Below are 20,683 nucleotides of genomic sequence, written 5' to 3' on the forward strand. Positions count from 1 at the left end.
GAGCCCAGGCACCCCCATCCTGGCTCCATCCCCCAGGGCCTGGATTCTGGGACAGCTTAGAGGTAATGCAAGACCCTCATGCTCCTTTATGTGCCTGGGGGCAAGAATGTCTAAAAAGGTGCAACTGGCTGATTACAGAGGGCTGAGTGTTTGCAGCAGGTATGGTTGGAAAGATGGGGTGTGAGTTTCCTATGTCTTCACAGCCTTCCCAGTGTAAAGATCTGTGCATGTCCTATGGCCAGTGAACTCCCCACACCATCCTCCCAGGAAGCTCAGCCAAGTATTATGAGGGCAGAGGCTCTCCCCTTGCTTATCTGTAACTTCCCACTCCCACACTGAGGAGCTTGGTGCCCACTATCTGCCGTTTACCTATGCATTGCTCCTTTCCAGATTACATGTGCAGAGGTTTCAGAATTGTTAGCTGCTACACCCTGGAAAGAACTCCATAAAATAAAGTCCACTGTTTGTGTACATTTTGCATTTAGTTAAGAGATTGCGTTCATTTCCACAGTTAACTTAGGTCAGCACCTTTCATCCCATCCCCTACAGTGAGATTTTTCCATGCATTTCTAATACAGTTAGATTCGGTCGCCTTGAGTATTCCATCCTGTAATACCCCTACACTGTAAATAACTAAATTTGAATAGATTATGATTGGCCCCTTGGGCTATACACATCTGTGGGCTTAGACAAATGCATAGTGACAGGTATCCATCCTAGAGTGTCACATGGAACACTTCAAACCCCCCACCCCATGATCTGCTTATCATCTGTGTAGCTTTGCCTTTCCCAGAATGTCACCAATGGGGTCATACTGTGTGCAGCCTCCTCAGCCTGGATGCTTTCACGTAGCAGTATATACTGAGGATTTATCCATGTCTTTCCATAGGCTGATGGTGCATTCCTTTCTGCTGCTGAGTAGTATTCCATTGCATGTGTATGGGAGGAAAAACAAGTTTCACTCTGTCCTTCTAGGTTCTTGGTTGAGCCCCACCCCCGCCGTCTAATAAAAGCCAGATTAACAGTAGAAAAACAGAAGTTTAACAGCATGTATACCTCCTGTATACAGGGGAGCTACCCAGAAAAATTGAGTCAGTCCCTGAAATGGCCAAAGCCATCACCTTAAATACCAAATACCATCTTCAGATAAAAACAAAAGACCTTGGGGAAGGGGGGAAGCCAATAGTGGCAGGTTATCATGCAAAGCACAGTAAACAAAGGTATTGTATGCAGATTTAAGTCGGGACTTCTCCGTTGATAAGAGTGACTTGAGATTTAATCATCCTTCTATTTCTGGTGCAAAGAGGGACACTCCGTTACAAATGGAGATTTCCTTATAAATGTCCTTCATAAAAGGTCAGTCTCTACTCAGTTTTTTCTATCTTTCTTTTTTTGAATGAGACTGAAATAATCCTTATGCCAGAGAGACATATATTGGCGTGGTGTATTCTGCTCGCCTTGACATGGATGTCCTCCACTTTGCTTATGCAGTCATCTAGTGAAGGATATCCCGATTTTTTCAGGTTTTTAGCCATTATGAATAGTGCTGCTGTGCATAACTGCATCCTTTTCTGCTTTTAGACATAGATTTTCAAAGCAGTTGCCTATATACTGGACGCATAATTGTTGGACCCCGAGGGGAGGCTTGATTAGTTGTGGAAAAAAGCTGCGGAACTGTCTTGCCAAGTGGCTGTGCCTGCACCCCAGCCATGATGAGGGGTTGCTCCTCACCCTCCAGCAGTCGGTGTTGCCATGGTTTTGTTGGAGTTTAGCCATCCTAGTAGGTGTGCTGTGATGGCTCACGATTTTAATTTGGAAATCCCTAATAGTATATGATTTTTTGTATAATTTTTGTATGATTTTTATTAGCTGTATATCTTTTTTGGCCAGGTGTGTGTTCAAATCCTTACCCATTTTTAAAATGGGGTTGTTCTAGAGGTCTTTGTCCATTTTGAGTCCAAGTCGTTTACTGGATATGTGGTTTACAAGTATTTTTCTCCCAGTTTGTGGCTTGTCTTTTTTATCTTGGAGAGGCAGCAGTGAGTGGTGGCATGAAGCGAGATCTTCATTCCCTGCCCAGGAATTGAACCTGGGGAGCCTGGATGAAAACCAGGAATCCTAGCCACCACCCCCACTAGCTCTTGCCCCCAGTGAAAAATGCATTTCTCATAGAGGTAAAAACTAAAAACAGGTACAAAGTTTATTATTAGAGACATAGCACAGCAACAAGTGGGAGAGCACACAGAGAAACCGTTTGTTTAGTTAAGACAGAAGCAAGGCAGAGATGCACACCCGGAGAGAAAGGGTGTGGACACTCTCCCTAATGAGGAGGAGTGCAGTAGAGAGGCGGTTAAGTCACTTATATAGGGCAGTTCTTCCGGGTCTCTGTTCACCTCTGGCCAATTATCTGGTTTCTTTTTCCACACCTGCCCTGCCCTAGGACCCTCCCCAACATGCGTGTGCAACTTTTTTCCAAGATGGATTACCACCCAGAGGCCTGTGGGACGACCTTAGCATCACCTATTTTGGGGTGGTGCCCCTTCCTTTTTGACCCCCAAGGAACCTTTCTGCACATGTGCAATGTTTCCCTTGCCCCAAGGATGAGAAATACATGACCTCTTGATCTTTTAACAGGGTTTAGTCCCACTCTGTCCCTCCCATAAAAATGTCCAATGTCTGGTTATTTACCCTATTTCTGTTGCTGGTTTTCATATCGAGGTGCAGACCTCGAAATATAGACAGGAGTCCGGTCATAAATATGTAGTCCTAGAGCCCGTTTGTCTCTTGTTTCAGGAAAAGTAAACAGGGGGTTGGTAATGAATGTCCAGCCAGGAGCCCATTTTTTTCTCACCCCAGGAAGTGTGAACCGGAGGCCAGTTGTAAATGCGTAGGCTGGAGACCATTTATCTCCTGCCTCATTTTGACTTTGTGAATAAGGTCTTTGAGAGTAGAAATCTTTAATTTTATAAAGTCCACCATATTTTTTTCTTTTGTGATTGGCCTTGTATGTTAAAACTCAAAGCTCGTGATCTATAGACGAAATCCAAGGTCATGTAGATTTTCTTCTATGTTTCTCTGTAATTTTCATAGCCTTGCATTTGAAATGTCTGTGAATAAATTTGTGTGAATTTGGCATAAGTTTTAAAGTTTGTGTCTAGGGACTTCCCTGGTGGTCCTGTGGCTAAGGCTCCGTGCTCCCAGTGCAGGGGGCCTGGGTTCCATCCCTGGTCAGGGAAGTAGATCCCACGTGCCTCAACTAAGAGTTCGCATGCTGCAACTTAAAAAAGAAAAAGGTCCCGTGTGACACAGCTAAGACCCAGTGAAGCTAAATAAATAAATATTTAAAAAAAATAAGTCTGTGTCTATAATCATTTCATTTCTTACGGTTTCTAGTTAATTGCTCCTTAACTATTTTGGAGAATTCATGGGTCATTTGGCTCTATTTCAATTTGAATTTCCACAGCAGAATGGATGTAGCAGAAGCCGGGTCTCTTCAGGACCCACTGGGGCTTTGGGACACTGTGGGGTCCAGTTCACGCTGACAGGAGGCAGGTCTCCTCTGGACATGCTGGGAGGTGACGCTGCTAAAAGAAAAGGTGAGGAAAAGTGGGGGAGAAGGTTCTTGTGTCTAGTTGAGTGCTGAGGGTGTCTGTCCTCAGAGGACCCAGGAGAGGAAGGGCTTCATGTGGAACACTGGGTTTTTAGCCAGTTTTTGTGTGGTGTAGACAGAGTGCAGTGTTCTTTGGTGTGTGGTGTCCAGTTTTGCCAGCACCATGTATTGAGGGGACTGTTGTTTCCCCAGTGTATGTTCTTGGCTCTTTTCTTGTGAATTAACTTACCGCATAACCGTAGGTTTATTTCTTGGGTCTCTGTCCTGTTCCTCTGGTCTGTGTGCCTGTTTTTGTGCCAATTGCACACTTTTTGGTGACTGTAGCTTCGTAATGTAGTGTGAAGTCAGGGAGCAAGATGCCTCCAACCTGTTCTCCTTTCTCAAACTCCCTTTGGCTATTCAGGGGCCTTTGTGTTTCCACACAAATGTTAGGAACGTTTGCTGTATTTCTGTGAAGAATGCCATTGGAGTTCTGACCAGGCTTGCTTTGCATTTGAACATTGCTTTTGGTAGAATGGACATTTTAACAGTGTTCTTTGCATCCATGAGCACGGGATAGCTTTCCATTCATTTGTGTCTGTTCAGTTTGTTTTATCAGTGTTTTACAGTTTTCAGTGTGCTTTCACATCCTTGGTTCAATTTATTCCCAGGTATTTTTTAGATGCAATTGTAAATGGGATTGTTTTCTTCATTTCTCTTTCTGATGGCACATTATTAGTGTATAGAAAGACAAGTGATTTTTAGGGCTTCCTTTGTGGCTCAGTGGTTAAGAATCTGCCTGCCAATACAGGGAACACGGGTTCGAGCCCTGGTCTGGGAAGATCCCACATGCTTCGGAACAACTAAGCCCGTGCGCCACAACCACTGAGCCTGTGCTCTGGAGCCCGCGAGCGACAACTGCTGAGGTCGTGTGCCACAACTACTGAAGCCTGCTGTCTTACAGCCCGTGCTCCACAACAAGAGAAGCCACCGCAATGAAAAGCCCGTGCACCACAATGAAGAGTAGCCCCTGCTTGCCGCAGCTAGAGAAAGTCCGTGCACAGCAACGAAGACCCAATGCAGCCAAAGATAAATAAAGAAATAAATATTTTTTTAAAAATTTATAAAAAAAAAGAAAAAGTGATTTTTGTGTACTGATTTTTTACCCTGCAGCTTTACTAAATTCGTTTATTAGTTCTAACAGGTTTTTGGTGGTTTGATGTGGGAGACTAGAATTCAGAAATCCCACTGTTTCTACTACAGCCAGGTCATCCACAGCACCCAAGACACAGTGGCTCCTAATATAACCTTCCCATGGTGCCTGTTAATAACGCGTGGACCCTACAAGAATGATGAGCGTCACCACTTTAGGTGAACCGCATCTGGTTAAGGCTTGGCCTCTATTATGAAGTTGGATGTCTTCTCTGCTTTTTTTGGGCATGGTTTTGACCTGGTTCTTTTGAAAAGTAATGTACTCCCCAGTAATTTCAAGTGTATAAAAAAACTATAAGTAGCAGTACAAAATACACCACCTCACATAAACTACTCCAGTGTGTTTTATGCAATACTGGAGTCCTCTCCCAGGGAACCAGAACATAAAGACCCAAAGACGAAATTTTATGGTTCTACCTTATAATCCTATCCACGGGCCCACTTCAACATTCACCATCTCCGCAACTCTATGGAAATGTCTTTTCCCATTCTGATCCAGTTTTCTTTTTCTGAAACCATTACTGAGACTTTCCCTCATTTTCAAAACCTTTATGGATTTAAAACACACGAGCTAAGTATGACCTGGGTGACCTTTTCTGCATGAGCTCTTTGACTTAGAATGTTTTCAGTGTTCATCTATGTTCTAACATGTATCATCAGTGCTTCATTCATTCTTTTCATTGTGATTAAAAGTAACATTTACCATTTAAACCATTTTGAGTATACAGTTCTGTGGCATTAACTACATTCACATTGTTGTACAAATATTCTCACCATCCATCTCCTGGACCGATTCATTTTCCCCATGGGAAACTCTGTATCAATGTCTCTACATTTTTGCCAAAATTTGTTATTTTTAATTCTCTTGATTATAGGCCTTCTAGTGTTTGTGGAGGGGTACGGCGTTGTGGTATTAATGTGCATTTCCATCGTGACTAACGATGTTTAACATCTCTTCAGGTGTTTGTTGACCATTTGTATGTCTTATCTGGAGAAGGGTCTTTTCAAGTCCTTTTTCCATTTAAAAAACTGGGTTGTTTGCGGGGGCCTGCAGCTCCGCCGCCCTAGCCGGGTCCCGGCAAGCGCTCGTCCTGGCGGCCTTGGCCTCGCTGAGTCCAGCCTGGAGCGGTCTCCGCGCCGCAGGGGCCCGCGCACCGGGGCATCGCTAGCGGCCTCGCAGGGGCGCCGCTTCCTGCCTCGCGCTCACAGGAGAGGGGACGCCCGGCCCCAGGCGCCCGTGCCCGGAGTGCCGAGACCGTGCTGTGCCGCGTGGACGCGGCGCCGGCCGGGAACGACCCCTCCCGTGGGTCCCTGGCACCCCAGCGGCATCCGAGCGCAGAGCGGAGGGCCGCGGGCCGCAGGTAAGGGGACGGGGGCTCGTGGGGGTGGGTGGAGGAGGGAACCACGACTCACACCAGAGCTGTTCGGCACAGTCGCGGAGCCCCCTAACCTGGCGGCCGCAGGAAGGGCTCGCCTTTGAGTAGAGGCTTTGAGGACAGGCCCGAGCCTACCCTGTTCAATTTTACAAAACATCTGCTTGTGTAAAGCTCGCTCCCGCGCGGTTTTCCCAAGTAGCCAAGTGCCCCATGCGAGGTATCTGCAAGGAGAACCTGAGAGGGCCCGTAGCCCTGAGAGACTTGCCCTTGGCTTATGGCAAGGCCAAGGGATTTATCCTGCATGGTGATTTCTCCTGCTGAGAACCCCCAAACCCCACTCTGGCCAGCTGGCCCAGCTCTGCTTCCTGCACGTCTCCAGCCCGGGCCGGCCCTTGGACACCTGCTGGGATGGGAAAGGGAAGGGTCTCAGAATTTCACCTTAGAAACTTGCCAGGGGGCATGGATTGAAAAACATGGGGGCCATTCAGGCAGCAGAGAAGGGAGAAGGGCACCTTGCTGCCCTTTCATTGTGGAATCGGTGGCACTTCTGCTGAGAGGGGCCTTTCCATGGGGACCGCATGCAGTGTGTTTGGTGTCTTGGAACTGAAGAATTAGAACCTGTACAATTTTCAAATTATGTGGTCCTTTAATTTAAAAACAAAACCCCTAGAACCTTTGCTTTATAAATTGAGGTCTGAAAATTGAAGGTCTGTTTTGCTTCCACTGTGACACTATATTAAGAAATGTGGATTTATTGAGAAAAGAGTCAGAATAGAGAAGGAAACAGAGAACTCAGAGGTACCACTGTAGTTTGGCAAAGGCTGGCGGGAGTTAATTTGTCAATGCTGCTGGCTTTCAGTAGCCTGCAGCCATTCTCCTCCTGCGGCTGAGGGGGTATAAAGCTGTACTGGGTTGCTCTACTCTTCTTTTGTAGAATTCCAGCTCAGAGCCATCTCTTGATGTATAAGTATTTCGCAGACTAGGTTCCCAGGCAACTCCTGGAGGGCCAGAGGGGTTCCTTCCTTCATTATACCTGTCTGTTTGAATGAAAACCAGCAATGACATATTTTTCTTTAAATCTGGTTTATGGTCTATCATCCAAAAACCAGATTAGCTATTTCCGCACTCTCTCAATAGGCTCGAGTTCCTGGAAACTGAAACCTAGAGAGGGTGGAAGAGTGCCCGAGGGAGAACGGGAGAGCCTGCAGGGAACCGTGACTCCTGGGTGTTTAATGAGCTTCCTAAACAGCATGGTCATTAATTGGCAAGTGATGACCTTAAGGAGAAACTACTGGTGAAAATGTAAAAGCCTTTTGTTAACAATGTGCCCACCAGGTGCGCACCTCATGGAGTATTTTCATTGCATTTCCAACACCTGGGAGGGTGTTGGGCAGAGGGCAGATGTTTAATAGATATATTGAATAAGTTCAATTACATACAATTATATCAATGGAAGGGTCAGCAACACTATGAGGTTAGGGTTAGGGTTAGGGCCAGGGCCAGGGTCAGGGTCAGGGTCAGGGTCGTTAGGGTTAGGTTTAGGGGTTAGGGTTTAGGGTTAGGGTTTAGGGTTTAGGGTTAGGGTTAGGGTTTAGGGTTTAGGGTTAGGGTTAGGGTTAGAGGGTTAGGGTTAGGGTTCGGGTTAGTGTTAAGGTTAGGATTGTTAGGGTTAGGGTTTAGGGTTAGGGTTAGGGTTAGAGGGTTAGGGTTAGGGTTCGGGTTAGGGTTAAGGTTAGGGTTGTTAGGGTTAGGGTTTAGGGTTAGGGTTAGGGTTTAGGGTTAGGGTTTAGGGTTTAGGGTTTAGGGTTAGGGTTTAGGGTTTAGGGTTAGGGGTTAGGGTTAGGGGTTAGGGTTAGGGTTAGGGTTAAAAATGCAAGTTCTGGGGTTGGGCAAATCTGGGTTCAGACCGTCGTTTACAAACTGTCTTCGTGCAAATCGTGTGTTATTTTTCTAAGACTCAGCTTCTACCTTTATGAAACGGGGGTAGCAGTGGTGCTGATCCCAGAGGTTTTGTTGAGGCAAAGCTCTCTTCTCAGTTCCTAGCATGCGTGAGTGCTCAATGCACTTAGTTAATATTACGGTTATTGACCCTGGAGATACTCCCCAAAGCTAAAGGCCAGAGGCCTGACAGGTGTATTGAGGAGGTGGGTGCCTACTGTGAGCCGGAGGTGGCAGGTAACCGGAGGAATGGAACGGCTGCTGCAGAGCGGGACTGTTTTTCTCCTGCTTTAGACTTTTCTGTATTTTCTAGATTTTCTTAAAAGAACCATGTAGATGGTTTTGTACCCTGAAAACTTCCAACAAAAACTTTAAAGACCTTATCCATGCAAACATTTACTCTAAAAAGCTGGAGAATGGAACTGAAGGCCTATTTTGGAGAACTTTCTGTATTCCCATTTCCTGGAATCTTCTGAAATGGAACCAAGTGGGGGAGGGGTGTGATCTGTACTAATTCTCTGAGCTCTTGGGTCTAATCACTGAGCATCCCTGCATCCCAGCTTCCTCCTGAGATCATGGGTACCTCTCAGTTCATAAATTCAACAATTCCTTACGTAAGTAAATAAACACACAAAATACTTACATCAGTGGCCAACAGTTCCTCACTGTCATCAATACTGGCCACGGTGACCTCTCCTTGGCTCACAAAGGGGAAGTCAAAGGGGTTGGTTGAAATGAGAAGCAGGTCTGTGAAGCAGAAGGATCCCTTTAGCATCTTATGCACAACTGACTCTGAGTTTTTTTCCAATGTGATCGATTTGGAAGATGAGAATGATAACCAAGGAACTTACCCATAAGTTCCGGCTTCTTGTTTGACATGATTTGGTAAAAAATATAATAGCCTCTCTCACGGGATAACTGAAATGCCACCCTGGATTTTTCTAAGAGATCTAAGATAACAAAAAACGATGTGATTTTAGGGTCCCCAGGAGATGCCTCTGTGGCCAAAGCCAAGGTGCCAGATAGAGTGTTTGGACTCACAGGTTTCAATGTCCGCTGACACCAGCTTTCCTGTGGCTCCAAAGTGAATGCGAATGAACGTCCCCTGTCCAAAGACAGATTGAAAAACACAGTTATTTTCTTTCTATGGTACTGTAGCCAGCTTCTGTTAGGTACTACTGAGGATGGGTGGGCTGTGTAGGCTCACGGAGGAGGTGATGCCAGAAGCATGAGGACCTTCCTCCTCTCTGTTTGCTTGGCATCTGGTCCCCACGCCGGCTCAGCCAAGACTCAGGTAGCTCTGCCCAAAGCACCTGGCCCTGTTCCCACAGCTCTGGGGATGCCTGCAGGCTCCCTCTCAAGTCTCTGTTTGGGACCACCTCACACCTGACTGTCTCCTTGGTCTTTATCCTGCTCAAACTCTTTGTAACACCTCTGAACTGATAACCTGGTTGGACTATCTGACTTCTTTTTTGCCTCTGGATGTTACTTCTGAGATTTCTTGCCTCAGTTTTCCTTACTACTTACTACATGCAAACCTAGCCCCCAGGCCAGGCCTCCTGGCTCCCCAAAGACCCACTCAGCACTTGGGTTCCCCCAATCTTGGGGAGTGAGGGGTGAAATTATATATAGTATATATGTGTGTGTGTATACTCCCTTCTTACATCATCTGCTTAATTGGTCGCTACCACTCTGTGAGCCAATTGGAGGGCAAAAATATTGCCTTGCCTGTTCACCCACAGACCCTGGAATGTAGTACATACTCAGTAGTATTCTCAGTATTCTCTGAATGAAGCCTAAGAAGAGTTAATGAAGGACCAGTGTAGGTTTATGTGAATTATGTGTTCGCTCTTCAGGAGTTCTAGCTGCTGAATGCAAGTGCCTCTGGGTACTTGCTCTACTGGCCAGTGAAATTAGATAGGAGACTGGATACTTGTTTATTTGCCAGTGTCGGAAGTAAATGCCTCTTTGGTTGAGCTAATCCTAAGTGAAACATTGAAGGATGGGACATATCCTTCAGTATCTTCAGTATCAACTTCTTCCCAATTTTTGAGCTCTGCTGCCTCCACCAGGTTTTCCCTCCTCCCAGCACCTCCTGACTTGGAGAAGGTCAGATCTGCTAACTAACTTCACACTAAGGTTTTCATGGCTAATAAGTCAGTGGATACTGTTCAATGGACTTATGTATTTTAAAATGCTTCCACCTGAAGAGACCAATTTTAGCATAGAGAAGTCATTTTGTACTTGTGGAATTTGAATCTTGAATCCTTGTGACTTCAGGAGGCTCTGAGGTGATGCTGATTAGTTAGGGAAGGACAGCTAAATCTTCCTTCGGCTGGGAATAAGACAAAATGTTCTTTGAAGGGTTATCAGAATATCCCGGTTGGGCAGCTTGATCTGAAGCGCTTGGGGGTAGACTAAGGCCAGGTATATCCTAGTTTATGTGGCCATTTTTCATATTCAGCATTGGAGGAGAGGGTTTTCTTTCTGGGGGTCATTGACAATTGGACTGAGTCTTAACGAATCTCAAGGAGTTGTCATTCCTCACGGTCTTGACATTTCCAAAGGCCTCCAGGAGGGGGTTGGCCTGGATGATCTGGTCTTCCAGGGTTCCCTAATAATAAGTGAGAAGAGGAAAAGAGAGGACTTTGGACGTCTTCCGAAGTAACTTCCCAGTGACTCAAAAGTGTGGATGCTCTGGGAAGGTCCCAGGGAGAGATGTCGCCCAGCTCAGGCTGGTGGCAGGTACAGTTGTGCTGAGTACCCACAGGCCCATCCCCACCCCACCCAAGGAGGCTTCAAGGTCCCATCGTAGAAGGAGTCTTAGCACAGCATCAAAGTGGCTTCTGGCCACACCAGATTCCAGGTTGGAGCCCTACCCGCTACCTCTCAATCTCCCAGAAGGCCTTTCTTCTCTGATAACATTTTATCATAAATTATGGATTTGTAAAATATAGACCTCTGTTCCTGCATGCACCAGGACCCATTTATACAGATATTCGGGTTCAGAAGTAGAAACAGACTGTGAGCAATGAAAGTGACCCATATGATAGAAACAGTGGTTCTCAAAAAAAATGTTTAAGTTGCATAAAATATTTTGTGAGAATTATTACGTAGAAATCCACTTATAGAAAGCAGAGTTTTCACCTTTCCCCCTTCCCCACATGATTGCTTGCCTTTCTGACTTCAGAGCTGTTTGGAAACTACTGTCCAGCCCAGTGGTTCTCAAAGTGTGATCCCTGGACAGGGCATGAACAATGGGAACATGACAGAAATGCAACATGCCAGGATTTTGAATGTGAGACAGGAATTTCAGTCAGAAATTCTGGGCCTGGGGACCAGCAATCCGTTGTTAACGAACCCTCCTGGTGATTCTGACGTGCACTCCAGTTTGAGAACCACTGGCCTAAACCATTCCTTCTCCAAAGGAGGATGTGGAGTTGTTCAAGGTCACTCGGCTGTTGCTGATGGAGCTGGTGCTAGAGCCCGAGTCCACAAGGTGGAGCCATTTCCTGCCTTGCCCCGTAAACACCCCCTGGGGCAGGACCTCGTGCTGTGCACAAAGCCCTGCAGACACTTGGGGCTCACCTGGGGTTTCAGTTATACTCATTCCAGCAAGCCTTCCAGGTGCAGGAAGCTGCTCACCTGCATCTTGCCCGGCCGCTGCTCCTTCCTCTTCTCCCCAGTGACCGCAATTGCTGCAAAGTGCTGGATCACACGCTTGGTGTTCACTGTCTTCCCAGCCCCGGATTCTCCGCTGTTGATTTAAAAGTAAGTGAGAGGGACTTCCCTGGTGGTCCAGTGGTAAAGAACCCGCCTTGCAATGCAAGGGACGCGGGTTCAATCCCTGGTCAGGGAAATAAGATCCCACATGCCGCGGGGCAACCGAGCCCGCACGCCATAACTACTGAGCTTGCGCACCTCAATTAGAGCCCACGTGCCACAAACTACAGAGCCCACGTGCTCTGGTGCCTGCGTGCCACAACTACAGAGCCCACGCACTCTGGAGCCTGCGTGCCACAACTAGAGAAGAGAAAACCCGCCCGCCACAACTAGAGAGAAGCCTGTACACCACAGCAAAGAGCCCACGCGCCCCAACAAAAGATCCCGAGTGCTGCAACTAAGACCCGACACACCCAAAAATAAATAAAATATAATAAAGTAAAATAAAATAAAATAAAGTGAGATACACAGACATAGAGAACAGACTTGTAATTGCCAAGGGGACCAAGGAAAGGGGGAATGGAGGACAAATGGATTGAGAGTTTGGGATGAGTAGATGCAAACTATTAGATATAGAATGCATAACCAACAAGGTCCTACTGCATTGCACAGGGAACTATATTCAATACCTTGTGATAAAACAAAATGGAAAAGAATATGAAAAGGAATATATATGTATAACTGAATCACTTTGCTGTACAGCAGACATTAATACAACATTGTAAATCAAGTATACTTCAATAAAATAAATTTTTTTAAAAAAGTAAGTGAGCTAAAGGAGAGCAGAAGGAATGGACAGCCCCTTCCAAGTCATCATGGCAACAACACAGGTTACTGACGCGATGAGGACGGACTGGTTGTCTCGATCTAGAAATGCAGAAGGAAGCAGGACAGAATAAATAAACAACATACAGGCAGGATATACAAATCAGGCAACATTGGGGGTAGACAGAGCCCATGAGTTCTAGTTCTGGATTTGCCATTAACTAGTGGTGTGATGATTTGGGCATGTCGAATCTTCTTGGAGACAATTTGTGCAGATTTCCCAAATGCTGGATGTGTAACGTGGGCAGCATGGGAAGTGAACAGTGAGTCCCACAGTGTGGAAGTTATTCGTGTTCACAGATCTTTACCTCCTCAATAGCGCTTTCTTATCTCCCTTTTCAAAAAAGAGAGCAAGTCTCAGACTTAGAACTTGAAAGAAACCACAGCTTCTAATTAGAATTTATGGACACTGATTTGTTGTCATTGCCTTTTTCTTTCACCTTTACTTTCTACTTGTGGACAGTGACCGTGGTTTTCCATTTACAAGAGTGTTATAGGTTGAATTGTGTTCCCCCCAACAAACTAATATGTTGAGGCCCTAACTAACCCCCAGTACCTCAAAATGTGACCTTATTTGGAAATAGGGTCATTGCAGATGTAATTAGTGAAGATGAGGTCATACTGGAGTAGGTGGGCCCCTAATCCAATATGACTGGTGTCCTTATAAAAAGAGAAATTTGGAGACAGATGAGAACACAATGTGAAGATGAAAGTGCAGATCAAGGTGATGATTCTATAAGCCAAGGGATGGCAAGGATGGCCAGCAAACCACCGGAAGCTGGGAGAGTGGCCTGGACCACATTCTCCCTCTCGGCCCTCAGAGGGAACCAACCCTGCTGACACCTTGATCTCAGACTTCCAGGCTCCAGAGCTGTGACACAATGCATTTCTGTTGCTTAGGCCACCCAGTGTGTAGTACTTGGTTACGGCAGTCCTAAGAAACTAATACTAATAGTGATATTATTCTTCCTTTTTTTAAAAAATAGTTTTCCTCCAGATCAAAGGGCAGATTTGTTCGGTTCCTATTTTGTTTTTATTTTTGGCCACGCCACGTGGCATGTGGGATCTTAGTTCCCTGACCAGGTATCGAATCCGTGTCCCCTGCAGTGGAAGCACAGAGTCTTAACCATTGGACCGCCAGGGAATTCCCTATTCTTCCTTTTTGAAATGGACGGAACTTCAGTCACTATAAGGAAAGATTTTAAATATGCAGAAATGGCCAGGATTGCGAATGTGACATTGGAATGGCTGAAGTTTGGGCAACATTGTCCTGGATGACTTTTAAGCATCTTCAGATCTCAGATGCTTGCTTCTACTTCTTCTCTCTGCACCAAGTCAAATCAGGTGAAAGTGGAACAGACCGAAGTGATGTTAGGCATGACAAGGGTGACAGTATTACCACATCTCTGCTATTTCATCTGCTATTCTGGAAATTTAAGGAGGAGAAAGAGGGAGCCTGAGAAAACAGGTGAAGGGAAGTTGCTGTGCCCATTTCTCCAACTTTGCATTCCTAAGTGGCTACTAATATAGTCTCTCTTCCAAGTGTGCTCCTGTTGGGGGTTTCTTTGGAGTTGGGGGCAGCGCATCTCCTTGTGCTTCACATCCACCCCCAGAGAAGCATGTACTTAGTGTGGCTTCAGTCCCAAGCTCTGGCTTAAGAACCGTGACTGGTAATGGAAGATACTGCGCCCCTGGCTTTCCATCCTGACATCCTCTGAATGTACTGAGGTCACTTTGGTCATTGCACCGTTTGGATGACCAAAGCCTGTGAAGGGCTCGAGTAATTAACTAAGAACCAGTGCAGTTAAAGGACTTGAATACTTCACTAAAACTATTTTTTAAAATATGGATTAAAGAAATTACTCACCAGTCATCATGAACTGATAGGCGTTGTCAGAGATGGAGAAGATGCGGGGCGGGGCCTCCTGGTGCTTTTTGCCTCTGTAGGCCGTCACCACCTCAGGGTTGTACACCAGCAGCCACTGGTAGGGGTTGACGGTGACACAGAAGAGGCCTGAGTAGGTCTGAGAAAATCAAAATTCAACCTATGGATCTTGACTTTACTAAGAGAAGGAAATGGAATAAAGAGAGGTTGAAGGGTACTCGTGTAGATCATCCAGGCTGCGTAACGCTCTTTGAGGTTGTACAGCACTCCTGGCTCGTGTAGGTGGGTCATCATGGCCATGTCCTCGATCTTGTCAAATTTGGGAGGGTTCATGGGGAAGACTTGGTCACTGTTCAGAGTGAGTGTCTGGATATTGAGAGGAAAATCACATGATGAGTGGGAGAGCCGATGTGGTGACCTACCAGTGGGGTGAAAATGGTGAGATATTGTGGTGAGATTACCCCATTACCGTGGTTAACTTTATGGATCATTTCTGTGTCCAGAGATGATCTGTAAATAACTGTTCTTGATAAATCTAAGACTGGTCAAACTGTATAACCAATTCTGGTCTGATGCCCCCAAGTCAGCATGCTATTCTGTGTGCCAGAAGAGGGTTACAGGTGTGCAAAGTTATAGAGCCCTTCAGCCTCAGGGTGGCCAGGTGGAACTCAGGATGGCCAAGGCCACAGCAGCTTGCCTCTGTTTACCCCATTTGCTATGAGTGCTGCAATGAGATCAAGCTTGGAAGATTGGAAAAAACTCTTCCAGTGTATTCTGTAAATCTCCACCTCAATACCTCTGCTCATGTGGGTCCCTTTGTCTGGAATATATCTACATTGAAATTACATCTAGCAACCTTCAAAGCTCTTCTGAAGTGCCACCTCTTCCATGACCTGTTTCTGCTCTCCCCTGTCTTTTCAAGGCTTCCAGAATTCCTTGCACCGCTGCCCTAATAGTTAAAACATTTGGACTTGAAGCATGGTCCATGCCTGAACAGTATTTTGAGACTATTACCTAATTTTCCCCTCTCTGTTTTCCCTCCCCTTTAAGCATACAACTGGCACTCCATTACTCAGGAAAGGTAGAAAATAGGGCATAAAAGCGAGAGAGCCTGTAAGCCTTTCTAGCGTTTGTTTTCCAAAAGCCCGAATCCTCAGAAGAGCTTTGAGGGTTTTACCAAAAAGATAAAAGGGAGGAGATTTGTTGATATAGACCAAATCTCTTGAGGAAAGGAAGCCCTTCTGCCCCACCGCCCTAAACTAGAGAGAGAGGGACATCCAAAATAGCATAAGGAAGATGGAAAAATCTGTGTGTCCTGAAGGTTCAGAAACTGGGGCGCTCCTTCCACTTCTGGGACTGCAGGGCCTGCGGTCTCCCGGGCTCCCGCACGCACCGACTTGCCAACGAGACAAAGGACGGGGGCGCGCTGCCAATGGCGACGCGTGGCGTCATGCGTCGCGGGGCGCGCCGCGGCCTGCGTGCTTCATGCGTCCTGGGAGCCACTGATGGGCCCGCGCGCCGGTGCGGAGCCGGAGGCGGTCCGCGGGGGCCCAAAGACAGAGAAGGCGGGGCCGGCTCCGGGACCGAGGCGGCAACACGCCGAGCGAGCGCCTGTGCCCGAGGGCAGCGATGCTGTGGTTCCGGGGCGCCATTCCGGCCGCCATCGCGTCGGCCAAGAGGAGCGGCGCGGTCTGCGTGGTGTTCGTGGCAGGTGATGATGAACAGGCTACACGGATGGCTGCAAGTTGGGAAGATGAGAAAGTGACAGAAGCATCTTCCAACAGTTTTGTTGCTGTGAAAATCGATACCAAAAGTGAAGCCTGCCTACAGTTTTCACAGATCTATCCTGTAGTGTGTGTTCCATCCAGTTTCTTTATTGGAGACAGTGGAATTCCCTTGGAAGTAATAGCAGGAGGTGTTCCTGCAGATGAACTTGTTAGCAGAATCCACAAAGTCCGGCAGATGCACTCGTTAAAAGGTGAAATATCAGTGGCAAATAGTGGCCAGTGAGAAAGTTCAGTCTCTACTCCATCCACCTCATTTGATCAGAACAACACTTCTGAAAACTGTCAGTCCAGAAATGTAGAGCTCTGTGAGACACCACCCACTTCTGATACAAAGTCAGATTCTGCAACAGGAGGAGAAATTTCAGGCCAGGCCACTGTGTCTCCAGAGCCTGGTGGATGTTCAAATCAGAGACCTACAGAGGAGCTCACCGTCAGAGTGGAAAGACTAACCAAAAAACTTGAAGAAAAGAGAGAAGAGAAAAGGAAAGAGGAAGAACAGAGAGAGATTAAGGAGGAAATTGAGAGGAGGAAAACTGGAAAAGAAATGTTGGATTATAAAAGAAAGCAAGAAGAAGAATTAACAAAAAGAGTGTTAGAGGAAAGGAACAGAGAAAAGGCAGAAGATAGGGCAGCTCGAGAGCGTATAAAACAGAAGATTGCACTGGACCGTGCAGAGAGAGCTGCTCGTTTTGCAAAGACAAAGGAAGAAGTAGAAGCTGCTAAAGCTGCAGCCCTGCTGGCCAAACAGGCAGAAATGGAAGTCAAGAGAGACTCTTCCGCAACAGAAGGAAGCAGTGTTGCGAGAATTCAATTCCGTCTTCCTGATGGTTCTTCCTTCACAAATCAGTTCCCTTCTGATGCTCCTCTAGAAGCAGCAAGGCAGTTTGCTGCACAGACTGTTGGCAACACTTACGGTAATTTTTCATTAGCGACAATGTTTCCCAGGAGGGAATTTACCAAAGAAGATTATAAAAAGAAATTACTGGATTTGGAACTTGCCCCAAGTGCTTCAGTGGTACTGTTGTCAGCAGGAAGACCAACTACATCCATGGTACATTCTTCCAGTGGCGACTTTTGGACATTCTTGGGGACAGTACTTTACCCATTCCTTGCCATCTGGAGATTGATTAGCAACTTCTTATTTGGTAATCCTCCTCCTGCACAGACCTCGGTGAGAGCAGCATCATTGGAATCCTCAAACCTTGCATCCTCTAGCAACTCAGAAAAAAGGGAACCAGTCAGAAAAAGAGTGCTGGAGAAACGGGGGGAAGACTTGAAAAAGGAGGGCAAGATATATAGATTGAGGACTCAAGACGATGGTGAAGATGAAAACAACACTTGGAATGGAAATTCTACTCAACAGATGCAGTGTGACAAGTACAATATGTGCAGTAATCATTGTTTCTCTTATGATTTAATTCAACTAAAATTCTACTGGAGAAGTGGGACTGCTTTATGTTTTCCAACTCATCTACAAAGTGTCTCTTTATTCCTGCTTAGTGGGTTAAAGTTGTTTAACCTCAGATAAGTCAAGAGATAAAATAACTGGCTGCTAGGTCCTTGTATATGGTAAGCAACTGCTAGAAGCCTAAAATAGCAAAAGGTCTGCGACAGCCTCCCTTTATCAGCTTTCTTGTTTAGTATTTCATATGCCCATTAGCCCTGTGCTCTCAGATGATATGTTTTGTTTAGGGCTGTTTTGCTCCAGAACTCCTCAGCCCACACAAAGTAACTGGTGTGTCACTGAATAATTTGATCTTGAGTCAGAGCGTTTTAACTAGCCAATCAGATGATAATTTGGGTTTAACTTTTCTCTTCTTGCTCATCAGCTGCAAGCAAAATCTTGTAGTTTTTAATCTTACTTAAACACTGAATAAAAAAATCTTTTCCAAAAAAAAAAAAAAAAAAAGAAAAGAAACTGGGGCTTGTTTCTTAGCAATCCTTCAGGGGGGCAGTGACACCCCATGTGGTATTACTGAAAATGTGGCATGGCTCTGGGGAGGAGACCCCAGTAGTAACTCCAGAAAATTTATTTCCGGCCCTGTGAAAAGAAGCTGACACCAGAGGTTAAGTTTAATAATAACAATCATCATCATCATCATCGTCATCGTCATCTGTCTTGTATGCTTGAATTTGTGAACTGCGATTCATACCTACCATGTACTCTTTTTTAAAAAAATTATTTTATTTATTTATTTTTGGCTGCGTTGGGTCTTCCTTACTGCACACGGGCTTTTCTCTAGTTGTGGCGAGTGGGGGCTACTCTTCGTTGCGGTGCACGGTCTTCTCATTGTCATGGCTTCTCTTGTTGCAGAGCACAGGCTTTAGGCACACGGGCTTCAGTAGTTGTGGTGCACGGGCTGAGTAGTTGTGGCTCGTAGGCTCTAGAGTGCAGGCTCAGTAGTTGTGGCACACGGGCTTAGTTGCTCCGCGGCATGTGGGATCTTCTGGGACCGGGGATTGACCCCGTGTCCCCTGCATCGGCAGGCGGATTCTTAACCTCTGTGCCACCAGGGAAGTCCCCATACCCACCATGTACTCTTGATTCCTACACTAGATGATAAACTTTGGGGAAGCGGGACTGAGATTTGCTCATATTTGCAGAGTGATAGACACTGTGACCTAGACATGGTGTGTGTCCAGTAAGGATTGAATTGAATTGTGCTCTGTAATTCTCTGCATTAAATTAGGCATTGCCTCTGGAGCTCCCTCTGTAAGTCACTCTGCAGCCTAGAGAGTTCTATTTGGTATATTCGCCCATCCAGCAGCAATCTGTATCAATCTCTCCCTTAAACAGTCCAAACTCTTCCACCACCACCTTCCCCTTTCTCCAAAGCAAACATCATAAAAACTCTCAAAGCCCAAGGAAAGAGCCAGAGGAAAGGTATGTGCCATGGCAGTTTTTACCTGCGACTTCACTCAGAGTAGATCAATGTGAGTCTTGTTCTATCTTCAGATTCCTATGGGCCAGTATGCAATTTCTACTATTCTACTCCAAAGGCAAAGGGGGATGCCCATGTTAGCAAGGACATCTGAGATCAACACTTACCCGGTTGTCGAGGGTCTCGACTGTGACTTTGTCATTTTCCTTGCTCTGGATCATACCTTTCACATAAAATTCCTTATCATCCACTGCAAAGCAAGCTTTCTTAGAATCAAATGGGCGATTTGGAGCCTCGATTCTCTCCTTCTCTGATTTCCACAGGTAGGGAGCTGCTTCTCCAAAAATGGCCATCTCTGCATCAGAGCTCATGACTGCAGGGGCTGGGAAGACCAGGGCTGCTGAATCTGGAACTTTGGGGAGCTCCATCCTGTTATTTCCATTCAGACAGGGGGCCAGATTCAAAAGTTCCTGGGATTAACCTACGTTCTGAGGAATCCAGGACCTGGTATAGGGGCCTAGAGTGGGCAAGTGGGGGTGAGCTAAAGGAGATATTTTACTCCAAGAAAAAAGTTTGAGGGGACATCTCTTAGTCCAGCTCCAGGTGTGGAAGTCTAAACCAATTAGAGGAAGACAAGCTGAGCCTAATAAAGGAGGCCTCAGAAAATACTTCCTTAATTACACATCACATTTGAGCCTCATGATCTCGGTGTCATTCCCAAATCTTAAGGGTGTCTGAAAAGAATTACTGGAATGTTGATAATTCCTAGTAGAAAGTTCAGATAGCCCAGTGAAAAGTAATGACTTGAACATAAAGTACTGCCACACTTGTTTAGCCAATTACAGGCAACAAGGTGATAGGAGACATTATGGCCTAGTGCAATGGTTCCAAACTTTAATATGCGCCAGAATTACCTGGAGAGCTTGTTAAAACACAGATTTCTGGGCCTCACCCCCAGAGTTTCTGATTCAGTAGGTATGGGATGGGGCCTGAGAATATGCATTTCTAGCAAGTTCTTAGGCAATGCTCGTGGTGAATTCATCAGCTGATGGTGAATTCATCATTGTGGTCCAGGGACCACACTCTGAAAACTGCTGGTGTAGGGCCTTCTGACTCCAAGAGTGGTCCTTGAACACGTTGCATCAGCATCACCGAGGAGTTGTTAGACATTCAGAATCTCAGAACCACCCCGCATTACAAAACCAGAATCTGCACTTTAACAAGATCTCCAGGTGATTTCTAGGCATAGTAGAGTTGAGAAGTACTGGGCTTAAGGCAGGGGTCTCCAAACTTTAGTTATGTGTAGCAGTGTCGGGGTGTGACAAACAGTGTTTAATTAAATACCTGCTTTAGAACTCACTGCTTAGCGTGTGTGTGTGTGTGCATGTATGTGTATGGTGTGTTTATGTATCTTTCTGCCTCTCTCTCTCTGTCCACCCTCCCGCTCATCCCTCCCGTCACTTCTT

General features: G+C 46.0%; 1 protein-coding gene and 1 pseudogene across 1 annotated transcript; one reads left to right on the forward strand and one right to left on the reverse strand.

The window, feature by feature from the left end:
- Positions 1–5,865: 5,865 nt before the first annotated feature.
- Positions 5,866–19,588, reverse strand: LOC132358882 (myosin-13-like). Its single transcript, XM_059912143.1, has 11 exons — positions 19,385–19,588; positions 14,771–14,914; positions 14,531–14,687; positions 12,678–12,705; positions 11,761–11,872; positions 10,637–10,729; positions 9,157–9,220; positions 8,967–9,065; positions 8,755–8,862; positions 6,516–6,577; positions 5,866–6,177 (listed from the first exon to the last, which is right to left on the reverse strand). The coding sequence occupies exons 1-11, from the start codon at positions 19,586–19,588 to the stop codon at positions 5,866–5,868; spliced, it is 1,383 nt and encodes a 460-aa protein (XP_059768126.1).
- Positions 16,178–17,863, forward strand: LOC132358885 (UBX domain-containing protein 4-like; annotated as a pseudogene).
- Positions 19,589–20,683: the final 1,095 nt, after the last annotated feature.

This window comes from Balaenoptera ricei, unplaced genomic scaffold, assembly GCF_028023285.1.
Source record: "Balaenoptera ricei isolate mBalRic1 unplaced genomic scaffold, mBalRic1.hap2 scaffold_448, whole genome shotgun sequence".
NCBI classification, from domain to species: Eukaryota; Metazoa; Chordata; class Mammalia; order Artiodactyla; family Balaenopteridae; genus Balaenoptera; species Balaenoptera ricei.

Coding starts and splice junctions, on each gene's coding strand:
- LOC132358882 (XM_059912143.1), bottom strand. CDS start 19,588: ATGAGCTCTGATGCAGAGATGGCCATTTTTGGAGAAGCAGCTCCCTAC. Junction 9,066..9,156: donor GTCAGCGGACATTGAAACCT/GTGAGTCCAAAC, acceptor TTGTTATCTTAG/ATCTCTTAGAAAAATCCAGG. Junction 6,178..6,515: donor AGCTGGGCCAGCTGGCCAGA/GTGGGGTTTGGG, acceptor CACCCCCACGAG/CCCCCGTCCCCTTACCTGCG.